At 38.3% G+C, this 23,211-nt stretch overlaps 1 protein-coding gene across 2 annotated transcripts in view; it reads right to left on the bottom strand.

Moving 5' to 3' along the window:
• The window catches only part of G3BP1 (G3BP stress granule assembly factor 1), a 31,972-nt gene that overhangs the window by 8,117 nt on the left and 644 nt on the right, over positions 1-23,211 (bottom strand). The window contains exons 2-8 of one of the 2 annotated variants that reach the window (XM_032851613.1): positions 21,948-22,012; positions 11,293-11,405; positions 6,479-6,560; positions 5,823-5,996; positions 3,510-3,600; positions 1,814-1,907; positions 430-631 (exon numbers count right to left, since the gene is read on the bottom strand). In XM_032851613.1, the coding sequence (XP_032707504.1) occupies positions 430-631; positions 1,814-1,907; positions 3,510-3,600; positions 5,823-5,996; positions 6,479-6,560; positions 11,293-11,387 (738 nt within the window). In that variant the 5' untranslated portion in view covers positions 11,388-11,405; positions 21,948-22,012. The remainder of the gene's footprint in view (positions 1-429; positions 632-1,813; positions 1,908-3,509; positions 3,601-5,822; positions 5,997-6,478; positions 6,561-11,292; positions 11,406-21,947; positions 22,013-23,211) is intronic. The other variant, XM_032851612.1, reaches the window with a different exon arrangement.

Here is a 23,211-nt window from a genome sequence, read left to right as displayed (position 1 = left end):
ATTTCACAGTTTGTTTCTACTTCTACTGTAAAGTTATCCTCAATTAGATTTCAGGAAAAAAGCAGGAATAAGTCTATTGTGCCATGGTATTTTTCAAAAAGATACACTATCACCTACTGGTTTTAAGAAACAAGTTACGATTTGAAACAAAATATTTAAAAAATAAGAGGTTAAGGATATGGTGATAAAAGAGCATCTGAAATTTCTGCTCTAATATAAAAGTATTCAAGTTGCCTTGGGAGGGGAGGATAGTTACTTACATAAAATGATATACAACTTACTTCTTATCTGAGGTATGGCTTCAATATGTAAGAAATTTCCCTGAACCATAAAATGTGCCTACAAAAGCCAATGTAACAATAATAAAGGGAAAGAAAGATCTTTAAAAATAAACCAGAAACAGAGTAAGAATAAAGACACATTGCATACCCTCAAGTCTTCCTGTACTGTCTGAGTTATGTCTGTAGGTGCTGGGGAAGAACTCTTCTGTGCATCCTCAGGAGCAGTTTCTTCCAGTACTGGCTCGGACTTTTCCTCCTGGATTTCAGACACAGGTTCCTGTTCTTGTTCTGGTTCAGGATCTGGCTCTGGTTCAGCAACAGGTTCCTCTAAATGTTCTTCTAAGTCATTGCTTTCATAGGAAAATTTGAGAAATATCATTCTGCCTCTACTGATTTAGCAAGAAATTCCCAAGTATTTATTAACTATAGAGACCTGAACCAAAAAATAGCTCCCTCTCTCCAAAAAAAATCTAGGAATTCCATATCTGAATATTAAAACAAGACAACTTTTTAGTAGAGCACTCAAAGACCAAATCTTAACTGCAATCAGATTTGCTAAATTCTGATAAGCAAATACATCAAAATAAGTCGAAATGAACCAAATTATGATTTCTGTTACAAGACAAAAACTCTCACAATTTACCTACTACATATAACAAAAGATTAATAGGCTGTAGGAAAGGGGAAAAGAGTTTTCCAAAGAGTATAGTTGTAGTTTTGCGAGACGAAAAGTTCTAGAGATCTGTTGCACAATTATATGCATATAAACATTACTATACAATTCACTTAAAAATGGTTAAGAAGGTAAATTTTATATTATGCAATTTTTACCATCAAAAAAGCCTCTCATTATAAAGAAATTTTAGTTACAATTCAGAATACTAGCTCTTAAATCACAAGCAATGTTAATGTTGCAGTTTTCCCCCCTGAAATTCTAATTTGGCATGTTTGTGGTGGGACAGTAGATTATTTTCAACCAGCAACCCAGGTGAGTAATGTGGTTATAGTCCATCACCACACCTTGAGAAATACATAAAAATATCCTTTAATCACGAAATACTAACACCAACAGTTTCATATCACATGGTATCTAGTAGATACTCATTTCTATTCCTATCAAACAAATTTCTGTTCTGGATACAGAGGAAAAAACACAGCTTAAGACAGTCACACATTTAGTGTCTGAGTTAATTAATGAAACTAACTGCTATTTAATTCATATCTGAATTTTTATCAATTTATGCCTGATCTTTAAGTCCCTGAACAAATTTATGCCTCCCAAAGCACTTAATGCAATGCCTTCATGTATTAAATACTTGATAAGAAATCCCAAAACCTATTTTTCACTTACTGCCAAGCAAGTTATAGCATTTTTCTCAGCTCAGATAATCAAAAGCAAAACCTTTTTTCTAAGAAATTACTGTTCTATTCTGACATAATTCTGAGAGAATATGACTCCCCTCTAACAAAGGGGAAGACAAGACAACCAATTTCTCATGCAACTCCTGACAGATGAACAAAGTTTTTCTTACCTGACGGTCTGATCATAGAAAGTTCCAGAATCATCGGGTACCACCTCAGGTGTCTGCTGTCTTTCTTCAGGTTCCTCTACCTCTTCCTCAGATTCTATATAAGAAAACAAAATTCAAATAATTAGTGCTTAGTTAATTCTCAAATAGAGATGACCCTTGCACAAGAGGGTTTGAGCTGTGTGGGTCCACTTATACGCAGATTTTTCTGGACAAATATATACACTACAATACTATAAATGTATTTTCTCTTTCTTATAAAGGTTTTTAAATTTTATTTATTTTACAGAGAGAGACAGAGACAGATAGAGAGTATACACAAGCAGGGGGAATAGAAAAGAGAGAAGCAGACTCCCTGCTGAGCAGGGAGCCTGACTCAGGGCTAGATCCAGGAACCTGGTATCAGGACCTGAGCCAAAGGCAGACGCTTAATGAATGAGGCACCCAGGCACTCCCCCTTACAAAGATTTTAACAGTACTTCCTTTTCTTTACCTTAAGAATACAGTATATAATACATATACAAAATATGTGTTTATTGACTATTTGTTATCAGTAAAGTTTCCAGTCAACAATGGGCTATTAGCAGTTTAATTTTTGTAGAGTGAAAAGTTACACTGGGATATTCAATTGTGGGGGGGCGGGGACGTGGAGTGCTCCTAACCCCCATGTTGTTCAAAAGTCAGCTTTATATTTACTTTCACAATGCTCGTCATTATCAAAAAAGTAATGAGGTGGGTGGAAGAATGGGTTAAATATGTGTTGGGGATTAAGAGGTGTATATGTAATGAGCAATAGGATTATATGGAAGTATGGAATCACTTATCTTACATACGAAACTAAAATAAAAAGAAGTAATGAAATAAATAAAATAAAGCAAATGCTGCAATTTGGTGGTATCATGGCAAAGGCTCTAAGGACAGAATTAAGGCTATTACAGTGTTTGGGTTACGAACATGGGAGTCTGAGGTCATCCTGTCCATAATCCAATGCAGGCTCTACCACCTAACTAGCTAGACGGTATCAAGCAAATTACTTCTCGGCATCTCAGTGCCCTAATCCATTAAATGAGAACAGTACTTAAAGTACTTACTTATAAGCCTGTTGTATTACACAATAAATATAAAGCACTTAGACTCATTTCAGCCATATAGAAAACACTAATATACTGACTATTATTAGTGTTCAGAGACAATTCGTCATGGCTTTCTCATGTATCGGCACATCTTACAACTAGGGCAATGTTACCCTTTGTTACAAACTATCTTTTAAGAACATTTATATAGCAAACAGCCTCAGAAAAATAGTGTCTCCCTCCAGAGCACAGGGCAGGTATGTTTACTGCCCATTATAAAGATTTTGATTCCTTAAACTTAAGGTTCCACTCCTATAATGAACCCCACTCCAATGCAGGTATCATCTGGACTTCATGGTGTCCTGTGGAAATTGTGGCAAAAATGCTTAACACTGTTGCAGTGAGTAATTACCTATTACTAAGGAGTTTTAGGTCTTCCATGAAAAAAGCTAACCTATTAGTTCCACATAGGTTCAAAAACTCCGACCTTCCTCCATCTTGACAATTAGAAGTTATGAATGAAGAATATAGACTGTAATAAAAACATTCAAAAAACCCATACTCTCTTCAAGTCAACCTCATGCCATCAAAAAAAATAATAATTATTATTTAGACAATTAACTTACCCTCCTGAGGCTCAGTTACAAAGCCACCGAAGACCTCATCTTGGTATCTGAAGATATCATTGTGAACGTAGAATTTATTTGCAACAGAGCCCTGCAATGCCAACAAAAACTTTTCATTTATTCAGCAGACTTTCAAAAAGCCAAACCACCCTACACCAGTGATTCTCAGCTATGGAAAATATGCACCAACAGAAGACATTCGACAGTGTTTGGAGAGATTTCAGTTTTCACATGGGGAGTGCAACTGAAGCTTGAGAAGAGAGCAAGGGTGTGGCTAAACATCCCACAATGCACAGAACAGCCAGCCACAAGGAAATTATTCGCCCAAAATGTTACTAACACCATGAAAAACCCTGCTCTACATTATAGCCATTAAAAACCACAGTCAAATATATTGCTTCCTTAAAATACCACCAGACAAATATCCAAACATTAGTAAAACTCTAAGCATATAAGATGCCACACACCTCAAATCATTTTTTGAACAATAAATACATACTACCAACCGCAGCAGGTATTTAAAATTCCCTTAATCTGAATCCAATATTGATATAAGCACTCAATGATGGTACGGCTGAAAGGTTTGCCCACACTAGGCAGGAGACACATCAGAGTATAAATCCAACTATGTCATAACTAGTTACTCAGTGTCTAACACTGTCTCATTTGTTCAAAAAAAAAAAAAAAAAAAAAACACCATCTTACAGCTTTGAGTATTAGTATTTGCTTTGAGACAGTTCATGTAACAATGCTTCATACTAAGATGTTAGATTCTTCCTCTTTAACAGGAGAAGGAACTTTAACTGGAAATAATTGGTAATCATCCCACATGATTCTTTAAGTCCATCAAGTTTCATTCTACAGGTAATCTAAGACATCCTCTAAAATTCATGACTAAAAACCTGTAATTTTTCAAAAAGATAGTAAGTATATTCTAACAGTAAAAAGATTGGGGCTTTAGATTCATCACTCTAGGCAGAAAATTATCTTAAGGATAATGCTAGAGAAAACATCTAATTACTATTGAGCCACTTCCACATGCTTATGCAGATAGGTGCCCTGACTCCATTCAGTCTGCACCAGTCAGAAAGACAGTACAAATGTAATTACTCAACATAAACGTGTGGCCCTTTCGTGACAAGCATGGTTAACTAAAAAGAACCAGGACTCCTTGAAGAAATAGCAGATGCCAAACAGGAGCTGGGGCTGGAGCAGGGAGAATCCAAGATGAGACTGAAACATCTTGTTTCATAAAAGTTATGAAGTGGTCCCTTTGCCAAAACAAATAACAGAAGCCAGCTTGAAGGAGCTCAGACTTAATAGATCTGGGGTATTTTAGACATTAACTAGTGGTTCACAGACATTAATTAGTGGTTTAAATCCATGAAATAAACAAAGACTCCACAAATAACAGCAGATAGAAGGCAGAGTACTGTAAAATGCCAACTAATTAATACCAAATGATAGAAATAGATAATCACCATTTATTACCATCAGAGTAGCAGCTGACTCCAGCAACAATGATGCTAAAACTAGCAAAGTCTGATGAAGAACAAGATAGTCTCAAAGACAGCAACCACAATTTACTAGTAAGAAAAATAAAAATGCTACCTACACAGTGGCAAAACGTGGTGACCATCACCTTAACTTAGACATTAATTATTAACATCACTAATAGATAGGACTAAATGACATCCAGTGCCTTCCTAAAGTGAGGCACTAAAAGACTAATGTGTGTATAACCTAAATTTAATCATAAAGAAACAGACAATTCAAACTGAGGTAGTCTACAAAGTACTTTGCGCTCATTAAAAATGTCAATGCCATAAAAAACATAAAATTAAAGAATTATTGCACATTAAAGGAGACTGAAGAGAAATGACAGCCATATTATGTGTAATTTTGGATTGAATCTTGGACCAGGAAAAAAAAAAATACATTGGATATTACTGGAACAAACACCAAAAATTTAAATATGGGCTACAGAATCCTAATTGTATTAACATCAGTACTTCCTAAATTGGTAACTGTACTGTGGTTATGAAAGAGTATACCTTACACTTAGGAAATGCTCACTGAATTATCTAAGGATGACTAGGCTTGATGTCTCCAACCTATTTTCAAATGATTTTGAATTAAAATGACAGGTAAACAGAAAAAGAATTACAAACATATAGGCAAGTGCTGGCAGTGGTTCTAGGTAAGGAGTATGAATTATTGTACTACTATTATAACCTTTCTCTAAGTTTGAAATTCAAAATGAATAGTTTCTTAAAAGATATGCACAAACTTTCATTGTTTCTTTTTTCATACCTCAGGAGCAAGGACAAAAGTCTGCATGAATCTCCTCAAAGCCTGGTTGTTATTAGAGAGCAACCCCATCACCTGGACCACTACACCATCATTCAGAGTGGCATGAGCATCAACATGGCGAATCTTAGTGTGGCAATTGGTAAAGTTTTGTGACATCACTTTCCTATGGATCTCCTAAGGAATCAAAGCAAGAGTTAATGACTTATGTAACATTTACACAATTTCCAACAACAAAGAACTTCCTAATACAACACAAGTAGAGTTAATTTGCATACTTAAATTACAAACTACACAGCCCATACTCTAAATTTGCCTTAGAACAGTTCATTCCCAGTGACCACCTTGAACTTTTTAAAACTGTTAAACTGAATTGACATACCTAAAAAATGTTTAAATGAATGATCCTCATGCTAAAATAAAATACCTCCTAAACAAAAAACCTTCAGACTACAGGATTCAAAATGAACAAATATGACACTCTAAGCTTTCCAATGGCTATATCTACCAAATCATTTCGAATACCAAAATTTCTAAAAAAGAAATTTGGAAATTTGATCTTTTAAGTATCAGTAAATCTACCAAATACTTATCTGCCTCAATTGTATGGGTTATTTTCTAGTTGCATTAACAAGCTGCAGAAAGCCTGGGATGCTTACTTTCTGTCCATAGACAGCATCTGCTGGCTTTCCATTTGAATCCAATCCCCCATGGACATAAGAAGAGTTCTTTCCATAAAACCTGAAAAACAGAGAGACAATTTTCTTGTCAGTTTCAAGTAGCCTAAGACTAGATACTTATTTTTTGTCTGGTACCCACTTGCCTCAATGGCAGACTCCTGAAAGCAAGATGTGTTTTCTTTTTCATCTCTGTATAGAATCATAGATCTACCCCTTTCCTTCATGTCACTCAAGATTTGCTGAACAGAAACAGATTTGGTCAATGAGACAGAACACTTATTTTACAAGACGTAAGCTCCAGATTTCAGAGTAGGATGACTGTACTGGCAAAGATCTTTTAGCTCATGTCAGGAAGGCTACTTACTTAGAATGAAACAGAAGTTTCTGTTTTCACTCTAGAAGCCAACAGGCAGTTTGGATACAGGTAAGGCCGTCTATACCCTCTCACAGGCTTGGAGAGTCCAATCCTTCTATAGATCTGAGAATGCACGTGAGGGGTTTCCATGAAAAACCCAGTTACTGGACAGCTGCGTGGCTCAGTCATTTAAGTGCAACTCTTGATCTCGGCTGAGACCTTGATCTCAGGGTTCTGAGAGTTCAAGCCCCACGTTGGGCTCCATGATGGGCACAGAGCCTACTTAACGTGAAATAAAATAAAAACCCAGTAACTCATGCAGTTGAGGCTTAAAAGTAATTTAACAATTCTGCTGATGCATTAAGAACTTCAAACTTTAAGTTCCCATAGCTTTAATTCATCTATATCCTCAACTGTTTTGTTTTCATTTTAATACTGGATCAGGAAAACCTGACACAGACATAACCAAAAGTGCCACAATGCAGAGATAACTGCTATTAGAATTTCTTGACAGCTACACTACAGGGATACAACTTTTCACAAATGAACCCATACATGTCATTCGACATCCTGATTCTGCCTGCCCTCCCAAAAAGAAAACAGATTTGGGCCCACAGTTACCCCAAGTATACCCTGCAAATTTTAAAGTTATAAAAGGCTGTGAGTCAGCCAGTGAATCAGTTCACTGATGGCTAATCCACTTTTCCCTGTCAGAGAGAGAGGGCATTTAGATTGCACCTCACAAACACAAGTAGGGGGAGAGATGGGCAGAGGGAGAGGCAGACCCCCTCCTGAGAAAGGAGCCCAACGCAAGACCTGGTTCCAGGACCCTGGGATCATGACCTGAGCCGAAGGCAAATGCCTAACCCACTGAGCCCCCCAGGCGTCCCTGGCTAATCCACTTTTCATTACAGGCATTATCTCACAGACATTTCAAGTTCGGTTCCAGACCACAAGGAAGAGAATATTGCCAATAAATAGAGTTGAAAAACTTTTTTGGTTTTCCAGTGCATACAGAGTCATGTCTACACTATAGTCTATCAAGTGTGCAACAGTAATTCTATAAAAACAGTGCACATACATTAAAAAACACTATATTGCTAAAAATTGCTAACCATCACCTGTGCTTTCAGTGAGTCCCAATCTTTTTGCTTGTGGAGGCTCTTACCTCAATGTGGATGGCTGCTGACTGATCAGGGTAGAACATGCAGAAGGCTGGGCAGCCATGTCAATTTCTTAAAGACAACAATGAAGTTTTCCCCATCAATTGACTCGTCCTTTCACTAACAATTTCTCTACAGTGTGTGATGCTGTTTGAAGCATTTTACTCACAGAACTTCTTTCAAAACTGGGAGTTAATCCTTTCAGTTAATCCCGACATTGCCTTAACAACTCAGTCTATGTAATAACCTATCATGTTGTCATTTCAACAATCTTCACAGCGTCTTCACCGGTAGATCCCATTCAAGAAATCACTTTCTTTGCTCATCCATAAGCAGTTCCTCATCGGTTCAAGTCTTAAAAGTTATCGCAGCAATTCAGTTCCACCTTCCGGCTCCACTTCTCATTCTCTTGCTATTTCCACCCCATCTGCAGTTACTTCCGCCACTAAAGTTGTGAACCCATGAAAATCATCTATGAGGGCTGGAATCAACTTCTTCACTCCTGTTCATCTTGGTATTTTGACATCTTCCCATGAATCACTTCCAGTAATATAAGGCTGTTTCATCTACCCTGAAAATCTGTAGTGTGGTGTAGCTGCCTTCATTAATTCCCTTAGCTAGATCTGAAGAACTCGCTACGGCTTCCACATCAGCACTTGCTGCTTCGCCTTGCACTTTCATTTTATGGAAAGAGCTTCTTCCCTTAAACCTCACCAACCAATGCCTGCCAGCTTCAAACTCTACTGCGGCAGCTGTGTCACCGGTCCACCTTCACAGAACTGAAGAGTAAGGGCCTTGCTCTGGATTAGGCTTTGGCTTAATTTCCTTTAAGATAAATTTCCATTATGTTGTGGCTTGTTTAATCTTCAAACTACTCAAACTTTCTCCATATCCACAATAAGGCTGTTCTGCTTTCTTATTACTTGTGTGTTCATTCCAGTAGCACTTTTAATTTCAAAAACTTCTGCTTTGCACTCAGAACTTAGCTAACTGGCCCAAGAGGTCTAGCTTTTGGCCTGTCCTAGCTTTCAGCATTCCCTCCTCATTAAGCTTACTTGTAGCTTTTAAGGAAGAAACATGGGACTCTTCCTTTCACTTAACAGTAAAAAGCAATTGTAATAAGGTTAAATAACTGGCCTAATTTCAATATTGTTGTGTCTCAGGGAATAGGGAGAGAGATGGGGTATAGCCATCGGTTGAGGAGTCAGAAGACACAAAACATTTATTGAACATTAAGTTCATGGTCTTATATGGATGGGCATGAACCCCAATATAACTATAATAATAACAAAGATCAATGATCATAGATTACCATTAACAAATAATGAAAAAATTTGAAAAATATTTGCAAAATATCTGCAAAGCACCATAAAGCAAAACACAATAAAATGAGATATGCCTGTGTATCTAAGCTGTACTTCAGAGATAAAATGTGAAAAAAGAGGTGCTGGCGTCAATATATATCAATATTGACAAGAAACATATTGACTCATTTTTTTTAAGATTTTATTTATTTGACAGAGAGAGATCACAAGTAGACGGAGAGGCAGGCAGAGAGAGAGAGAGAGAGAGAGAGAGAGAGGGGCAGGCTCCCCGCTGAGTAGAGAGCCCGATGCGGGACTCGATCCCAGGACCCTGAGATCATGACCTGAGCCAAAGGCAGCGGCTTAACCCACTGAGCCACCCAGGTGCCCCAACATATTGACTCATTTAATTATCTTTCAACTCCTGCTCCTTTTCAAATTTCCAAACTTATCTAACCCAAGGGCACAAAATCAAATTCTGACATAAAACATAACAAGAAAAAAGGAAAAAGCTTTAAAACCTGTTCAATCAGTTAACAGTCATGTCAACACCAGCAAATTTTTAACCCCTTACCATCTTTATCTGCAAAATAAAGCTATCCTAACAATGCTTTACTAAAGGCTTTTGTAAAGACCTATAAGAAACACATAAAACTGGAAAACTATAAAGCCTTAAAAGAATATGAGGTATTTTCCATTTTCAGAGCAAAATTCAAAACAAATTTATAAAATTTCCTTTTGGACCCAATAAGCATGTAGTATCTAATACGCAAGCTCGTCAAAGTATAGAGGAAAACAGTCTGGTCCAGCAAATACACATTTTAGGAACTCTAAGAAATATTCTAGGAGCGCCTCAGTGGCACAGTTAGTAAATGTCCAACTGCTGGTTTCAGCTCAGGTCTTGATCTCAGGGTCATGAAATTGAACCCCACATCCAGTTCCACACTCAGTAAGAAGTCTGCTTAGGACTCTCTCTCCCTCTCCCTCTGTCCCTGCCAAGCACATGCACACTCTTGCTCTAATAAATCTTAAAAAAAAAAAAAAAAAAGAAAAGAAAAGAAACAAATCATTCTAACAAGTCCACGTAAGTAGACATATTTATAGTCCTGTATAATGCAAGACTGTTTGTAAGAGGAAATAATGGAAGCAACCAAGAAAAATTCATCAGTGGGGATTAAAGTATGCTACATCTCTGTAAGATAAGATGCTAAAATTAATGTTAATATATGCAGTACCCTTAAGGAGGACCCCAGATTATCAAGTAGAAAAGCTAAAAGACAGTATGTAAAAAATCTGCATATAGAGAAAAAAATTGCAAACATGGTTTTTACTAAACTTTCCATGTTTATGTCATAAACTTAATTTACAAGCCTATACCATTTCCACTGAAGTTTCCCCAATTTTCAAAAGCACATCAACACAACACAAAAGTATTATTAAAGGAATAGTCTTCAACACATTCACTAAATATTCAAGATTCATCAAAAACAGCACAAAAAAATGAACAGAAGCATAAATATACCTTTATATTCTCAGACACTGTTTTTCTGATAATGGGTAAGTTTAGGTAACTTAGTCTAATTTCTTTCTACTTGTATATTCTACTTAAAATTATGATTTTAGGGATACCTGGGGAGCTCACTCAATTAAGCATCTGACTCTCGATTTCAGCTCAGGTCATGGTCTCAGGGTCGTGGGACAGTCCTACCATGGGCTGCACGCTCAGCAGGGAGTCTGCTTGGGATTCTCTCCCTCACCTTTTGCCCCTCCCCCTGCTAGCACCTGTGCAGGCTCACGCTCTCAAATAAATAAATAAATCTTTTAAAATCTTTTTAAAAAATAATTTTAACAGAAATTATTTACTGGTTCTTATGTACCAAGCACTATTATGCAACAGCCCTACAAGGTGCATGATGCATTAAGAGACTCTAGTAGTATTAAGTACCCACAGGGTAAAAAATAATGTCTTACCTGTGTAGCATGTCCGGGGCCTGGTTCAGCAGCGTGTAATACTGTCTCACAAATTCCCGCCCGACCAGCAGGGGACTAGGCTTCTCCATAACCATTGCTTTGGTCAATTCAACCTGGGGGAAAAAAAATGTCAAGTATGTTCAAAGTGAAATATCAAGTACAAGGAGGAAAGTGGCAGGGGAGGAAATAGAATCATTAAAATAAAACTCGGGGTGACTGGGTGGCTCAGTGGGTTAAAGCCTCTGCCTTTGGCTCAGGTCATGATCCCAGGGTCCTGGGATCGAGCCCCAAATCTGGCTCTCTGCTCAGTGGGGAACCTGCTTCCTCCTCTCTCTCCGCCTGCCTCTCTGCCTACTTGTGATCTCTGTCAAATAAATAAATAAAATCTTAAAAAAAAAAAAAAACCCTCAAAGTACAACAAGGCACAACAACAGCTCTTGGTTTTAAAAAATAAAAACCGTAAGAACAAATAAAACCCACACAGACAGGATTTTTAGTCAAATTTATTGCAATGAGATGAATAGTGAGGGGAAGGGGACGATTCACGATCAAGAATTCATTATTCCCAACAGTCAATTTCTTCAAAATGAATATAAGAAAATCAAAGGTACATATTTCTAGCATGCACCCTATCGTTAACTTCTCCGTATTTTTAAACCCAATTAAGAGTGTTCTGTTTCTAAAATTCCAAACACATTCTTTTTTTTTTTTTTTAAGGTTTTATTTATTTATTTGTCAGAGAGAGAGAAAGAGCAAGTAAGCACAAGTAGGGAGAACAGCAGGGAGAGGGAGAAGCAGGCTCCCCACAGAGCCGGGAGCCCTATGTGGGACTCGATCCCAGGATCCTGGGATCATGACCTGAGTGGAAGGCAGCTGCTTAACCGACTGAGCCACCCAGGCGTCCCATCCAAACACCTTCTTATTTGTGGCAGTATTAGATTCAAGAGTGATAAATTTTGACACAGAGGCACATATGATCACATTTTTAGTCTAACTAAATCAGAAAATTTTTTAGTATCTTTAATCAAGAACCACAAAATCTAAAAATTCTGAGCTTACTTCATGATGACACCAAAAATAATGTGAAAATGGGTGAGTTAAACAAAATGTTATTACTCAACAAAATAATCTCAACACCTCAAAATCATGATGATTTAAAGTTAGTATCCTTATTATCTGTGAGTATTGAGAGAGGCAGCTGGCACACACACAGTAAGTCCTCAATTAGTCAGTCATTTTCAAAACAAAACTTTCTGGAAAAAATATCTGGCATGAGATAAAATCCAATTTTTCATTTGAGGAGATAAAATCATCCTGAAGTTAAACACACAGGTAAACAGAGAGACATGTTCAGATCAATGTCAGTATTTAAAAAACGGCAAGAAATTTTACTTCAGTTTTCTCAAAGGACGGGCAGAACAGACTGACTGGTCAACCCTGAACAATCTGTGGAGACCTGTTTATCCTTATCTAGTGCCCTGTATTATTCTTCACCAAAATCTAAGCAATTAGCTCAAGGCCAGTCTGTATTTTCTCCAGATTACAGGCACTAGATCAATACAAAATACCGTCCCAGTCATACTGGAGAGCAGTTTACCTGTAAGCATGGTTAAGAGAATATCAATAACAAGAATCTGGATCTTAGGTCTTAAACTAATGTACTTAGACTAAGGCAGAATGAGAAATTGTTATATTTCTTGTGTGGCTCAGAGTCCCAAAGGGGAAAATAAAAGGTAATTTCAGATATTCTTACTGATCCTTAATTTTTCAGAACTTCAAAGCTACGGATGGACAGTAGAAGATACTAACAGTCCTCTAAGCCTATGGTTTTCAAGTTTTAGTATTTCCCATTACTTCATATAAACCAGAGCAACTGTGCTTTTAAAATATATTTTACAGTTCCCATATAAATTTTCCTTTCTTAAAAGGGATTAGCTACTCTGAAAATCACTAACATCTGACCCAACCTCAAATAAAAGGAAAAATCCAATGTGATTCCATCACACTCCCAGATCCCACTTGTTTCACAAATGGAAGATAGCTCTCCCAATTCCTCAGAAACTGGTAGTATCATTTTCCTTCCATTAAGTTGTGCTTGCATATTTTCTAATACATAAAGAGGCTGAACAGAAAGTTTTGCTTCCCTCTATTATCCAAAATACATAATACATCCACAGTATAAAAAGCAATTTAAAGGGAACCTTCACAAGACAGACAAATCAAAGAATACAGTACACATTAAGCAAACCCTTATTTTTCTATTCCAGTTGCACTTACTTCTCTTGAGCACCATCTGCTCTTGAATTCCAGTCAGTATTACAAATGTCATTACCAGACCAGTAATATCAACCTACCTGCATCCTTAGACACTGCCAAACAGTCTCATTGTAAGATAAATTACTAAAAAACATTTTACCAAATATTACTTTCTCACCCAGTATTACTATGCAATATAATAAAAATCCTCCAGATTACGTATCAAACAGAAGAAAAATTATAATCTGTAGACCACCTCTAAAACTTCTCTTTTCCCCTCCTTCGAGATTACCTATGTAATTCAAATTAAAGGAATAAAGAAAGCTTATTGGCTTAATTATACCATTACAAATATTTTATTTCTGGTTATCCCCCTAAAGCTAAGAAAAAAGTAAAGCTAAAAATTTATATGCTAAATTGATCTCCATCTCATTTGTAGATTTTTCTTAATAGTTATTAAACTGAAGACAATACTAAAATCCCTATCATTTACCAAGTTTCCAACATTTCCTTTATTATCTTAATGGTTTAACATAATTGAGTATTTGGAGACATACATTAGAGAAATGTATGTAAAGTTGACCTCAAATACCCACCCTCCCAGTTAGGGGCAGACACCCACCCCACCCACAGTTGAAATTCTGTAACTTCTGACACCCCAAAAACTTAATCAATAGCCTACCGCTGACCAGAAACCTTAACCAGTAACAGTCCAATTATGCATATTTTCTATGTTATATGTATTATATACTGTGTTTGTAAAATAAAGCTAGAGAAATGAAAATATTAAGAAAATCATAAAGAGACAATACATTTCCAACACCATTCCGTATTATTTAAAAAAAAAAATCCATGTACAAGTGGACTCCAGAATTTAAACTCATCTTGTTCAAGGGTCAACTGTTTCAGGGTGATGATTATAAATACACAATGGAAAAACTATTCAAGCTGAATCCTGAAATTTCATAATTACATCATTTGTAAATTACACCTCAAAAATTCTATATAGAAAGTGCTTTCAGGAGTGCCTCGGAGGCTCAGTCAGTTAAGCGTGCAATTCTTGAATTTGGCTCACATCATGATCTCAGGGTGATGAGACTGAGGCCTGCCATCAGGCTCCCCACTCAGTGCAGGATCTGCTTGAGATTCTCTCCCTCTGCCCTTTCCCTCCCCCTGCTTACAGGTACGTGTGTACACCATCCTTAAATAAATAAAATTTTAAAAAGAAAAAGAAATCCTTGAGGGAAAGATACTAAACATGACCTTCAGTTTGCCATTTTTACTGAACCATCCAAGTCTAAGGAAAATCTGAGTGCTCTAGTTTAGAATAGTGAAAAAATATTGAGATACAATAAAAAGAACCCCCCTAAATTTCTTTAACCAATTTTCACTGTGAAAAATTCTCCAAAATCATTCACTTGCTTTGCTCCTGGGCTATAACTTAATCTCTGTGCCCCCAGTTCTTTCATCTGAAACTGAAACTGTAACAGCAAGAACTGTCTATTCAATAGTAAGCACTGAATGTTACCTATTAATATAAAATTAACTAACTCTAATTAAGGAAAGCTTTTCCACATTCCACCCTTTTCTGTCCCCGGAAGACTATTTAAGTATTCTGCTAGCAGTACTAAAATACAGGATTCCTGTGAGAATAAGAATTTTTGTACAGAGTACCTTAGATGCCCAAGCACTTAATGTAACAATAACTTTTCAGAGAATTTCTAAGTTGACTTGATGATTTTTTTCAAAGATTTTATTTGTTTGACAGAGAAGAGAGAGCATGCACAAGCGGGGGGGCAGCGAGGGAGAGGAAGAAGGAGTTCCCTGCTGGGCGGAGAGGAGAGCCCAACCTGGGTCTCAATCCCAGGACCCTGGGTTCATGACCTGAGCCAAAAGCAGAGGCTTAACCTGCTGAGCCACCCAGGCGCCCCTATTTTCCTTTTAAACCACACTATTTTATTCTAATGCTAGGTAAACAAGTTGCTGAACTAAAAAGATTTCTGAAACAATCTTTACTCATCAAAGCCATGAGGAGTATTTTCCTTGAGAAAAGCTACTAGAAAGTAAGTCAAAATGTTCATCTCACTTTAATCCCAACACTAGCAAACTAAAAATAGAGCACTGTGGGGTGGGGGAGGGTTAATTTTATCTTACGGAACTACCCATGCATAAACTGTATTAAAAAATTAAAAAATAGCAAGACGTAAAAAAATTTTTAATTTAAAAATTAAAAATAAAAATAAACATAGCAAGGTGTAAATATGCAAAACAAACAACTATAAAAACATACATAAATGAAAGGAATAAGAAGTACTCACCTTTGTAATGTTATGGGAAGTTACATTCTATATAATGTATATAATGGAGTGCTGTGGCAAAAACAATAAAATTGGGGTGCCTGGGTGGCTCAGGTCATGATCCCAGGGTCCTGGGATGGAGCCCAGCATCCCCAGGCATCCCCGCTCAGCAGGGAGCCTGCTTCCCCTCCTCTCTCTCTGCCTGCCTCTCTGCCTACTTGTGATCTCTGTCAAATAAATAAAATCTTTAAAGACACACACACACACTAAAATTCATATACCTCTGTACTGCTGGAATGTCCTGGGGAGAACATGCATTATTTTTAAAGTAAGAAGAAAAATGCGACAAAAGGTACCAACATCCAGTAACTAGTGGCACGTTAGTTACCTTAGTTATCTTACCTATTTTAGCTCTCTTGAACAGATCCTTAAAATCAGTTAGAACTGTAATTTCATAAACTAACTCCACTCTGTGATTTTTAATTAGTATGAGTAGGCTACTTCACAAATCTGAGGACCATACAACATCTCCCTCTATTTACTAGCAGGCAATATGGATGATCCAATTTCAACTTTTTCATGTGCAGGGAGTTTTATCTGGTTATTTCTCAGAACTTCAGGGCTAATGTCTAAGAGCTAAGCATTCTCCTAAAAAGTTCTTAGCTTCACCTTCAAATTGGTCTTAGATCTATCTATTTACTTTGTTGTTGGTTTTTTTTTTTTTGAAGATTTTATTTATTTGACAGACAAACCACAAGTAGGCAGAGAGGCAGGCAGAGAGAGAGGGGGAAGCAGGCTCCCCGCTAAGCAGAGAGCCCGATGTGGGGCTCGTCGATCCCAGGACCCTGGGATCATGACCTGAGCCGAAGGCAGAGGCTTTAACCCACTGAGCCACCCAGGTGCCCCAATTCACTTTGCTTTTTTAAGGGACTGTATCAGGGGCACCTGGGTGGCTCAATCGTTAAGAGTCTGTCTTCAGCTCAGACCATGATCCCGGGGTCCTGGCATCAAGACCCCCTGTTGGGCTCCCTGCTCACCAGGAAGCCTGCTTTTCCATCTCCCTCTGCCCCTGCTTGTGTTCCCTCTCTCACTGTATCTATCTCTGTCAAATAAATAAATAAAATATTTTAAAGAAAAGATGTCAAAGATTCTATTTAAAAAAATAACAGGGGTGTCTGGGTGGCTCAGTTAGTTGGGCGACTACCTTCACCTCAGGTCATGGTCCCGGAGTCCCAGGATCGAGTCCCGCATCCGGCTCCCATCTGCATGGTGAGTCTGCTTCTCTCTCTGACCTCCCCTCTCATGCTCTCTCTCACTCACTCTCAAATAAATAAATAAAATCCTTTAATAAATAAATAAATAAATAAATAAAGGATTGTATCAGAAAACTTTCTGTTGAAGTTTTCCAATTTTAGGAAAGAATTCACTTTTGGCTTGTAACACTATCATTTTTCCAACAACACCATTTGGTATTGGCATTCAGATTCCTCAGAGCAAACAATGAAAGCGTGATTATGGTACAGTACAGAAAAAAAAAGTTTAAGGTAACAGAATTATTAGTTACCTACATGGAATGAAAAGTTCAATTTTCATCCTTTTCTTACCTGATCCGAAAAGCACGTAACACCATTGATAAATGTTACAGTAAAGTACCATTTAATGGAAATGTCAATGATCTCTCAGATTAACATAATCACTGATGAATTTTTTTGTGGATTGACCCTGAATGCTGAATTACTCTTAAATTTCAAAATGTCTACTTAATCACAAATTACCAAATTGCATGACAACTTTAAAGAAATTTCCATCAATAATTTTGCTAAAGTTCACAAAGAATGTCAAGCGTGCTTCCTTTAACCGAGTCTAAAAAGCTGTGAGCATTTATGTTCCAAGAGCAGGGAAGCATGAAGACCAACCATAATCCACCTCGATTAATAGTACAGCTTACTCTGGCAAAAATCAATGATCTCAGGGTCACGGGATCCAGCCCAGAGTTGGTCTCCCATTAGGTGTGGAGTCTGCTTGAGATTTTCTCTCTCTCCTTTTGCCCCTCCCCTGCACTGGCACATGCTCTAAATAAATAATCTTTAAAAATAAATTTTAAAAATTAAAAATAAAAAGATAAAATTTATCACTTCGCACGGAAGATCCCCAAAGTATTAAAGTATCAGTGGGTGGCTCAGTGGGTTAAAAGCCTCTTCAGCTCAGGTCATGATCTCAGGCTCCTGGGATCAAGCCCCTCATGGAGCTCTCTGCTCAGCAGGGAGCCTGCTTCCCCCTCTCTCTCTCTGCCTGCCTCTCTGCCCACTTGTGATCTCTCTCCGTCAAATAAATAAAATCTTTAAAAATAAAATAAAATATCAGTCAAGAAGACATGGGCCTCCTGGGCGACTCAGTTGGTTAAGCGTCTGCCTTCAGCTCAGGTTATCTAAGTCAAGGTCCTGATATTGAACCCTGCTCAGTGGGGAGCCGGATTCTCCCTCTCCTCCCAGCGAGGGGTCTCTCTTGCTATCTCTGTCTCTCTCCCAAATAAATTAATAAAATCTTAAAAAACATGTATCAGTCAATATCGAACACTGGCAAGAAGTCGGGAAAAAGAACCTGTGAAACTGAAGGGAGTGTCAATTGCTCCCACCACAGGGAAGAACAATTTTGCAGTTATCTTATAAAATCCAAAAGTTCAATGAATCTAGCAATTCTCTTCTAGATTTGTACACAAGAAACTCACCCGTATACATAAGACATCAACCTGAGAAATAATTTCTCAAATAATTAGCCACCTTATTTCTAAAACATAAGACAACAACCTATGTGTCTGTCAAACAGGTAATGGATTAAGGTGCAGTTTATCCCTAACATTCAAACCTCTCTATCTAACATAATCATATGGGGCACTTAAAAGATTAAAAAGCAGTACTATTTATAATTTCTCCAGGTTAACTGGAGTGAATTAGGGCTGTCCCTGGGAAACCAAGACATAAAGTCATCCTATTTATAGCAGTCAAAGTCAGCATGAAATAGATCTCAAAAATATTACATTAAAAAGTTAGTTGCCAAATACGTACTGTATGCTTCTAAACATGTTTAGAAGTGTTTTTAGTATACACAAAAATATCAGATATTGTTCACAGGTACAATTATTTTTAAAATAGTCTAGATGTAAAAACAGACAAATAGAACCACATAACAGAATAGTTATGAAATATACAAACACGTATATGGACAACTAGGATTTTCAACGTTAAGTGCAGATAATCCAATAGAAAAAGGATATTCTGTTCAACAAATGGTGAACAATTACACATCCATATCTACAGAAAAAAACGAGCCTTACATCATGCATCACATCATATTAAAATTTAACGAGGTGCCTGGGTGGCTCAGAAGCTTAAGTGTCTAACCCAGCTAAGGTCATAATCTCAGGGTCCTGGTATCAGAGCCCCCAAGACCTCAGGAGTCAGGCTCTCTGCTCAGCAGGGCGTCTGCTTGTTCTCTGTCCTTCCCCCTTGTCATGCGCTCGCGTGTATCATCGTCACTGGATCTACTGTTCAATCTATTCTCTAAACTCTTCACATTTACCACCTGTCACTTCCCTTCAAAATTCTTCATGGTAGATCTTTGGAGAAACGGTTGACTCTAGGACTGGCAAAGGCAAAATACAAATGAGCCTTAACTGATAAAGAAAATGCTAAAAACAACCACCACAACAAAATAAGAACAGGGAACACGAAAGGACACAAGGGCCAAAACGGGAACAGTGTGAGCAACAGAATTAGTAAAAAAGCAAAATAAGTTAGATACCCCTGGATTGCAACCCAAAGAATAAAATAAGCATGACTCACTCCATATATGGACGAGGCAGTACCATGCAAGCCAGAGAGTCCACACACACGGCATACTTGAGACACAGCCTAACAAAGCCTGGAAAGTTAAGTAGTTGTCACACTCGTACCTTCCAGATTTTCTAAATCTTTCAAACTTTTCTGAATAAGGAAATAGCTAGCAAATAATGGTCTACAGCCCCCTACTACATACATAAGCTTTACAAAACAGTTTAGACAACTACTTGGGTTTCAGAGCTCCAATTCTCTTTATAAGCGAAAACGTAAGATTACTAAGCTCTATGTAAGAGCACTTTTAGAACATTAAAGAACTATACAAATACACAATGACGCTGTTACACAGCCACTCAAGTTAAAAGCCACAAGGATGACAACCCTACAAAGTAGAAGTCTGTCCCATCTAGGAAGCCCCTTTCTCTGAACCATCTCTTAACATCTACTTTAATAATTATTAAATACCTGGGGCACCTGGGTGGCTCAGTCAGTGAAGCGGCTGACTCTGGGGTTTTGGCTCAGGTCCTGATTTCGGGGTGTGAGACACCAAGCCTGAGTGGGACTCCACTCACTGTGGAGTCTGCTTGTGACTCTCTTTCTCTCCCTCTGCCCCTCTCCTCCCCCTCCATGCCCCCAGCTCACTCAGTCTCTAAAATAAATAAACCTCTAAAAATAATTATTATAAAACAACTGAAATACAGCTGAACAGCTAAACAATATTACAACATGACTAACTACCAGAGGACAAAACAAGAAATCTATCAAAGTCCTCTAAAGACATTTACTAAGGCCACAACCTGTGAAAATTTTAATTATTTTCTGTCTTATAAAGCCCCCTCTTCATGTGCAGATTATTCCTAGCTCTTTACCACCTGGCTTGCAATTCAGCTTTCCCCACCAAGGCCAAATACAAGGTCCAAGAATACTTAAAAAAAGGAATAAGGTGACTTTTGAGATTTAAAAATATATAAACCTAACTAACCACCAGTGTGATCACCAACCACAAGTGAGATTACAATTGCTGAGTCTAAATTTAACTCCATGGCTAGAAGGACAGTGTTGCAACTAAAGGTTTTTCCCACTAGCTGTTTGTAAGTAATTTTACTAAACTGGGGGGAAAAAAAAAAAAAGATTCATCAGGAATTCAGGTTTTATATTAAATTTCATCTTTTATTTAGCATGGCTCCATCGATCCTTTGAACCGTATACAATTCACAAACATATAAAAACTTAAACTGGGCACCTGTGTGGCTCAGTGGGTTAAGCCTCTGCCTTTGGCCCAGGCCATGATCTTAGGTCCTTGGATAGAGCGCATCCCCCTCATCCCCCCACCCCCTGCCATCGGGTTCTCTGCTCAGCAGGGAGCCTGCTTCCCCCTCTCTCCCTCTGCCTGCCTTTCTGCCTACTTTTGATCTGTCAAATAAATAAATAAATAAATAACCACGCCTTAAACTAACCTCTACCCTTTACTTTCAAGGCAAAGTACTAAGATAACTAAAATCAAATTACAAGAAAAAGAACTACTGCGAAATAGGTCAGTAACAAACATTACCAAATCTTCTGATGCACCCTTAGCAGACTGTCAGCTGAGAACAGCAAACAATGTGAGTTAAATAAAGAACAAAGAACTGCCTACTTTTCTGTTTGAAGTACAAAAACTTAGAAAGGATTTAATAACAAAAGTAACCTAACTTGGCTAGGAAGAAGGAAGGCACACCAGTCTTACATTATTACAGTCTGCTTCATTTGTTCTTAATAAATGCGTGCAAAGGAGATATGCCAGGCTACCAACTGTAAAGTACCACAGTTTTCATATTCCTACCCAACTGATAACCTTCACCTGAGGGAAAGAACATGTTAAGAAGTATCTGAAAAGGAATCAAAATCCTATTATTGCACAAGGAAATTTCATTCTGATGTATTTTACTTTCTGACATATTTTACTCCAAGCAGTAACACCATTAGTGGACACCAAGTTAACAGTTTAAACCTATGTCATTATGTTTTAAAAGTTGAAGCCTAAAATGCTAACTCAATAAGGTAATCCGTCTAAATAAATATAACTAGAATTGCTACATGAAGGCCACGTAAAACAATGTTATATTCTAAACCAATCTGTTATTTATGGCAACACCAACTGAAGAACTTGGGCCATTGAATATTCTGATCCCTAATCTATTGCTACTTTCTGTTAAGAAACATGGAAACTACTGGGTAAATGGAAACACTTACAGATATCAAGCTTCCTTGTAGTTTTTTAACTTACTTGCAAGGATGGAAATTTTGTGTTCCCTCTGACTGCAAAAACTTAAAAAACTAATCCTAAAGGCTCTAAAAAGAAAAAAAAAAAAAAAAGGTTGAAAGCCATTCCAAGCCAAACTAATTCAGAAGAGCTAGTGCCAAAACTTCTTAGTTTGATCTCAAGTAGAGACATTTGTGATATTAAGTAATGTCCTGGACCTGCAACGATTTTCCAAAGCCAGGGAATATACTGGCTTTTAAAAATCGCAAATTTATGCTTATCTTTGAAGGTATCTTCCATACTTGTATAGACAGAGGAGCCCAACAGTAGACTCGAAATAACTGAACTGAATTGAATGTGGAGAGGCTTTCATCCACAGAAGATCCCAACTGCCCTAAGGGAAAGACTTCCAACACACCTCAATCACCTGTAATTCACCTAGCATAAGCTCCAGAGCTTAAAATTTATATTGTAACTGGGCACCATCCTTTCCGTCCCAACTTCACGTCTCAACCCACACATGCCGGCGAGATCTGAAACTCATCGCTCTAACCCGCTTTTTCTCCAACTGCAAAACGAGGAAGTTAAACTATATTCCCAAAGGTCTTTCTCAAGTCTGCCCCGTAAAGGAAAGACGGGAGAAAAGGTTTCAAGGTGTAAGAGCAGAGCCTAACTTGCGGCTGCCGGGAATTTCCCACCATCGCGCAGAGCATCAAACCGGAGAAGGAACACCGTCCACGTTCATCTGCACTTATTCGTCTTTCTCTCTACTTTTTCCGGAAGCTCTGAGGGCGGCACATCCATCAGCTTTCCGTGCGCACACTCGTAAAAAGGAAGCCCAAAGCCCTTCGTGTCCTTTGTCACAATCCCACTTCCAAGCCGCGTCTTCCTGGAAGCCTACAAGTGGTTCAAGCCAAATGCCGCCGCACTCCGCCCAGCAGCTGGCCTCTTCGGGCTGATACCGCTAGCCCCGGGGACCCGTGCTCCGGGGGCCACGGCGCCCTGGGACCGCGCACCGCGCCCGTCCAAGGACGGAAACAGGCTGGGGGCCTAGCAGCCACACGACCTCGGTTCCACCCGATACCTGCCCCTTACCGTCGCCGTGCCTCTGACCACGTTTCCCCACCTCTGGACGTCCGCAACCACTGCAAAAAGCAAAGTCGCCGCACCTACCTCCCCGGACCGTTGTGGGAGCACGGGAGAGCCACGCAAGTTGCTCTGCACGGCGCCTGGCACACAGCGTGGGCTCAGGACAAACAGCAATTATTATTTCCACTCATCATCCGTG

The sequence above is a fragment of the Lontra canadensis genome, unplaced genomic scaffold (assembly GCF_010015895.1).
Source record: "Lontra canadensis isolate GAN:19392208 unplaced genomic scaffold, GSC_riverotter_1.0 scaffold5, whole genome shotgun sequence".
Classification (NCBI taxonomy): Eukaryota; Metazoa; Chordata; class Mammalia; order Carnivora; family Mustelidae; genus Lontra; species Lontra canadensis.
The sequence above is the reverse complement of the archived record's forward strand: the minus strand, read 5'-3'. Positions and strand labels throughout refer to the sequence as shown.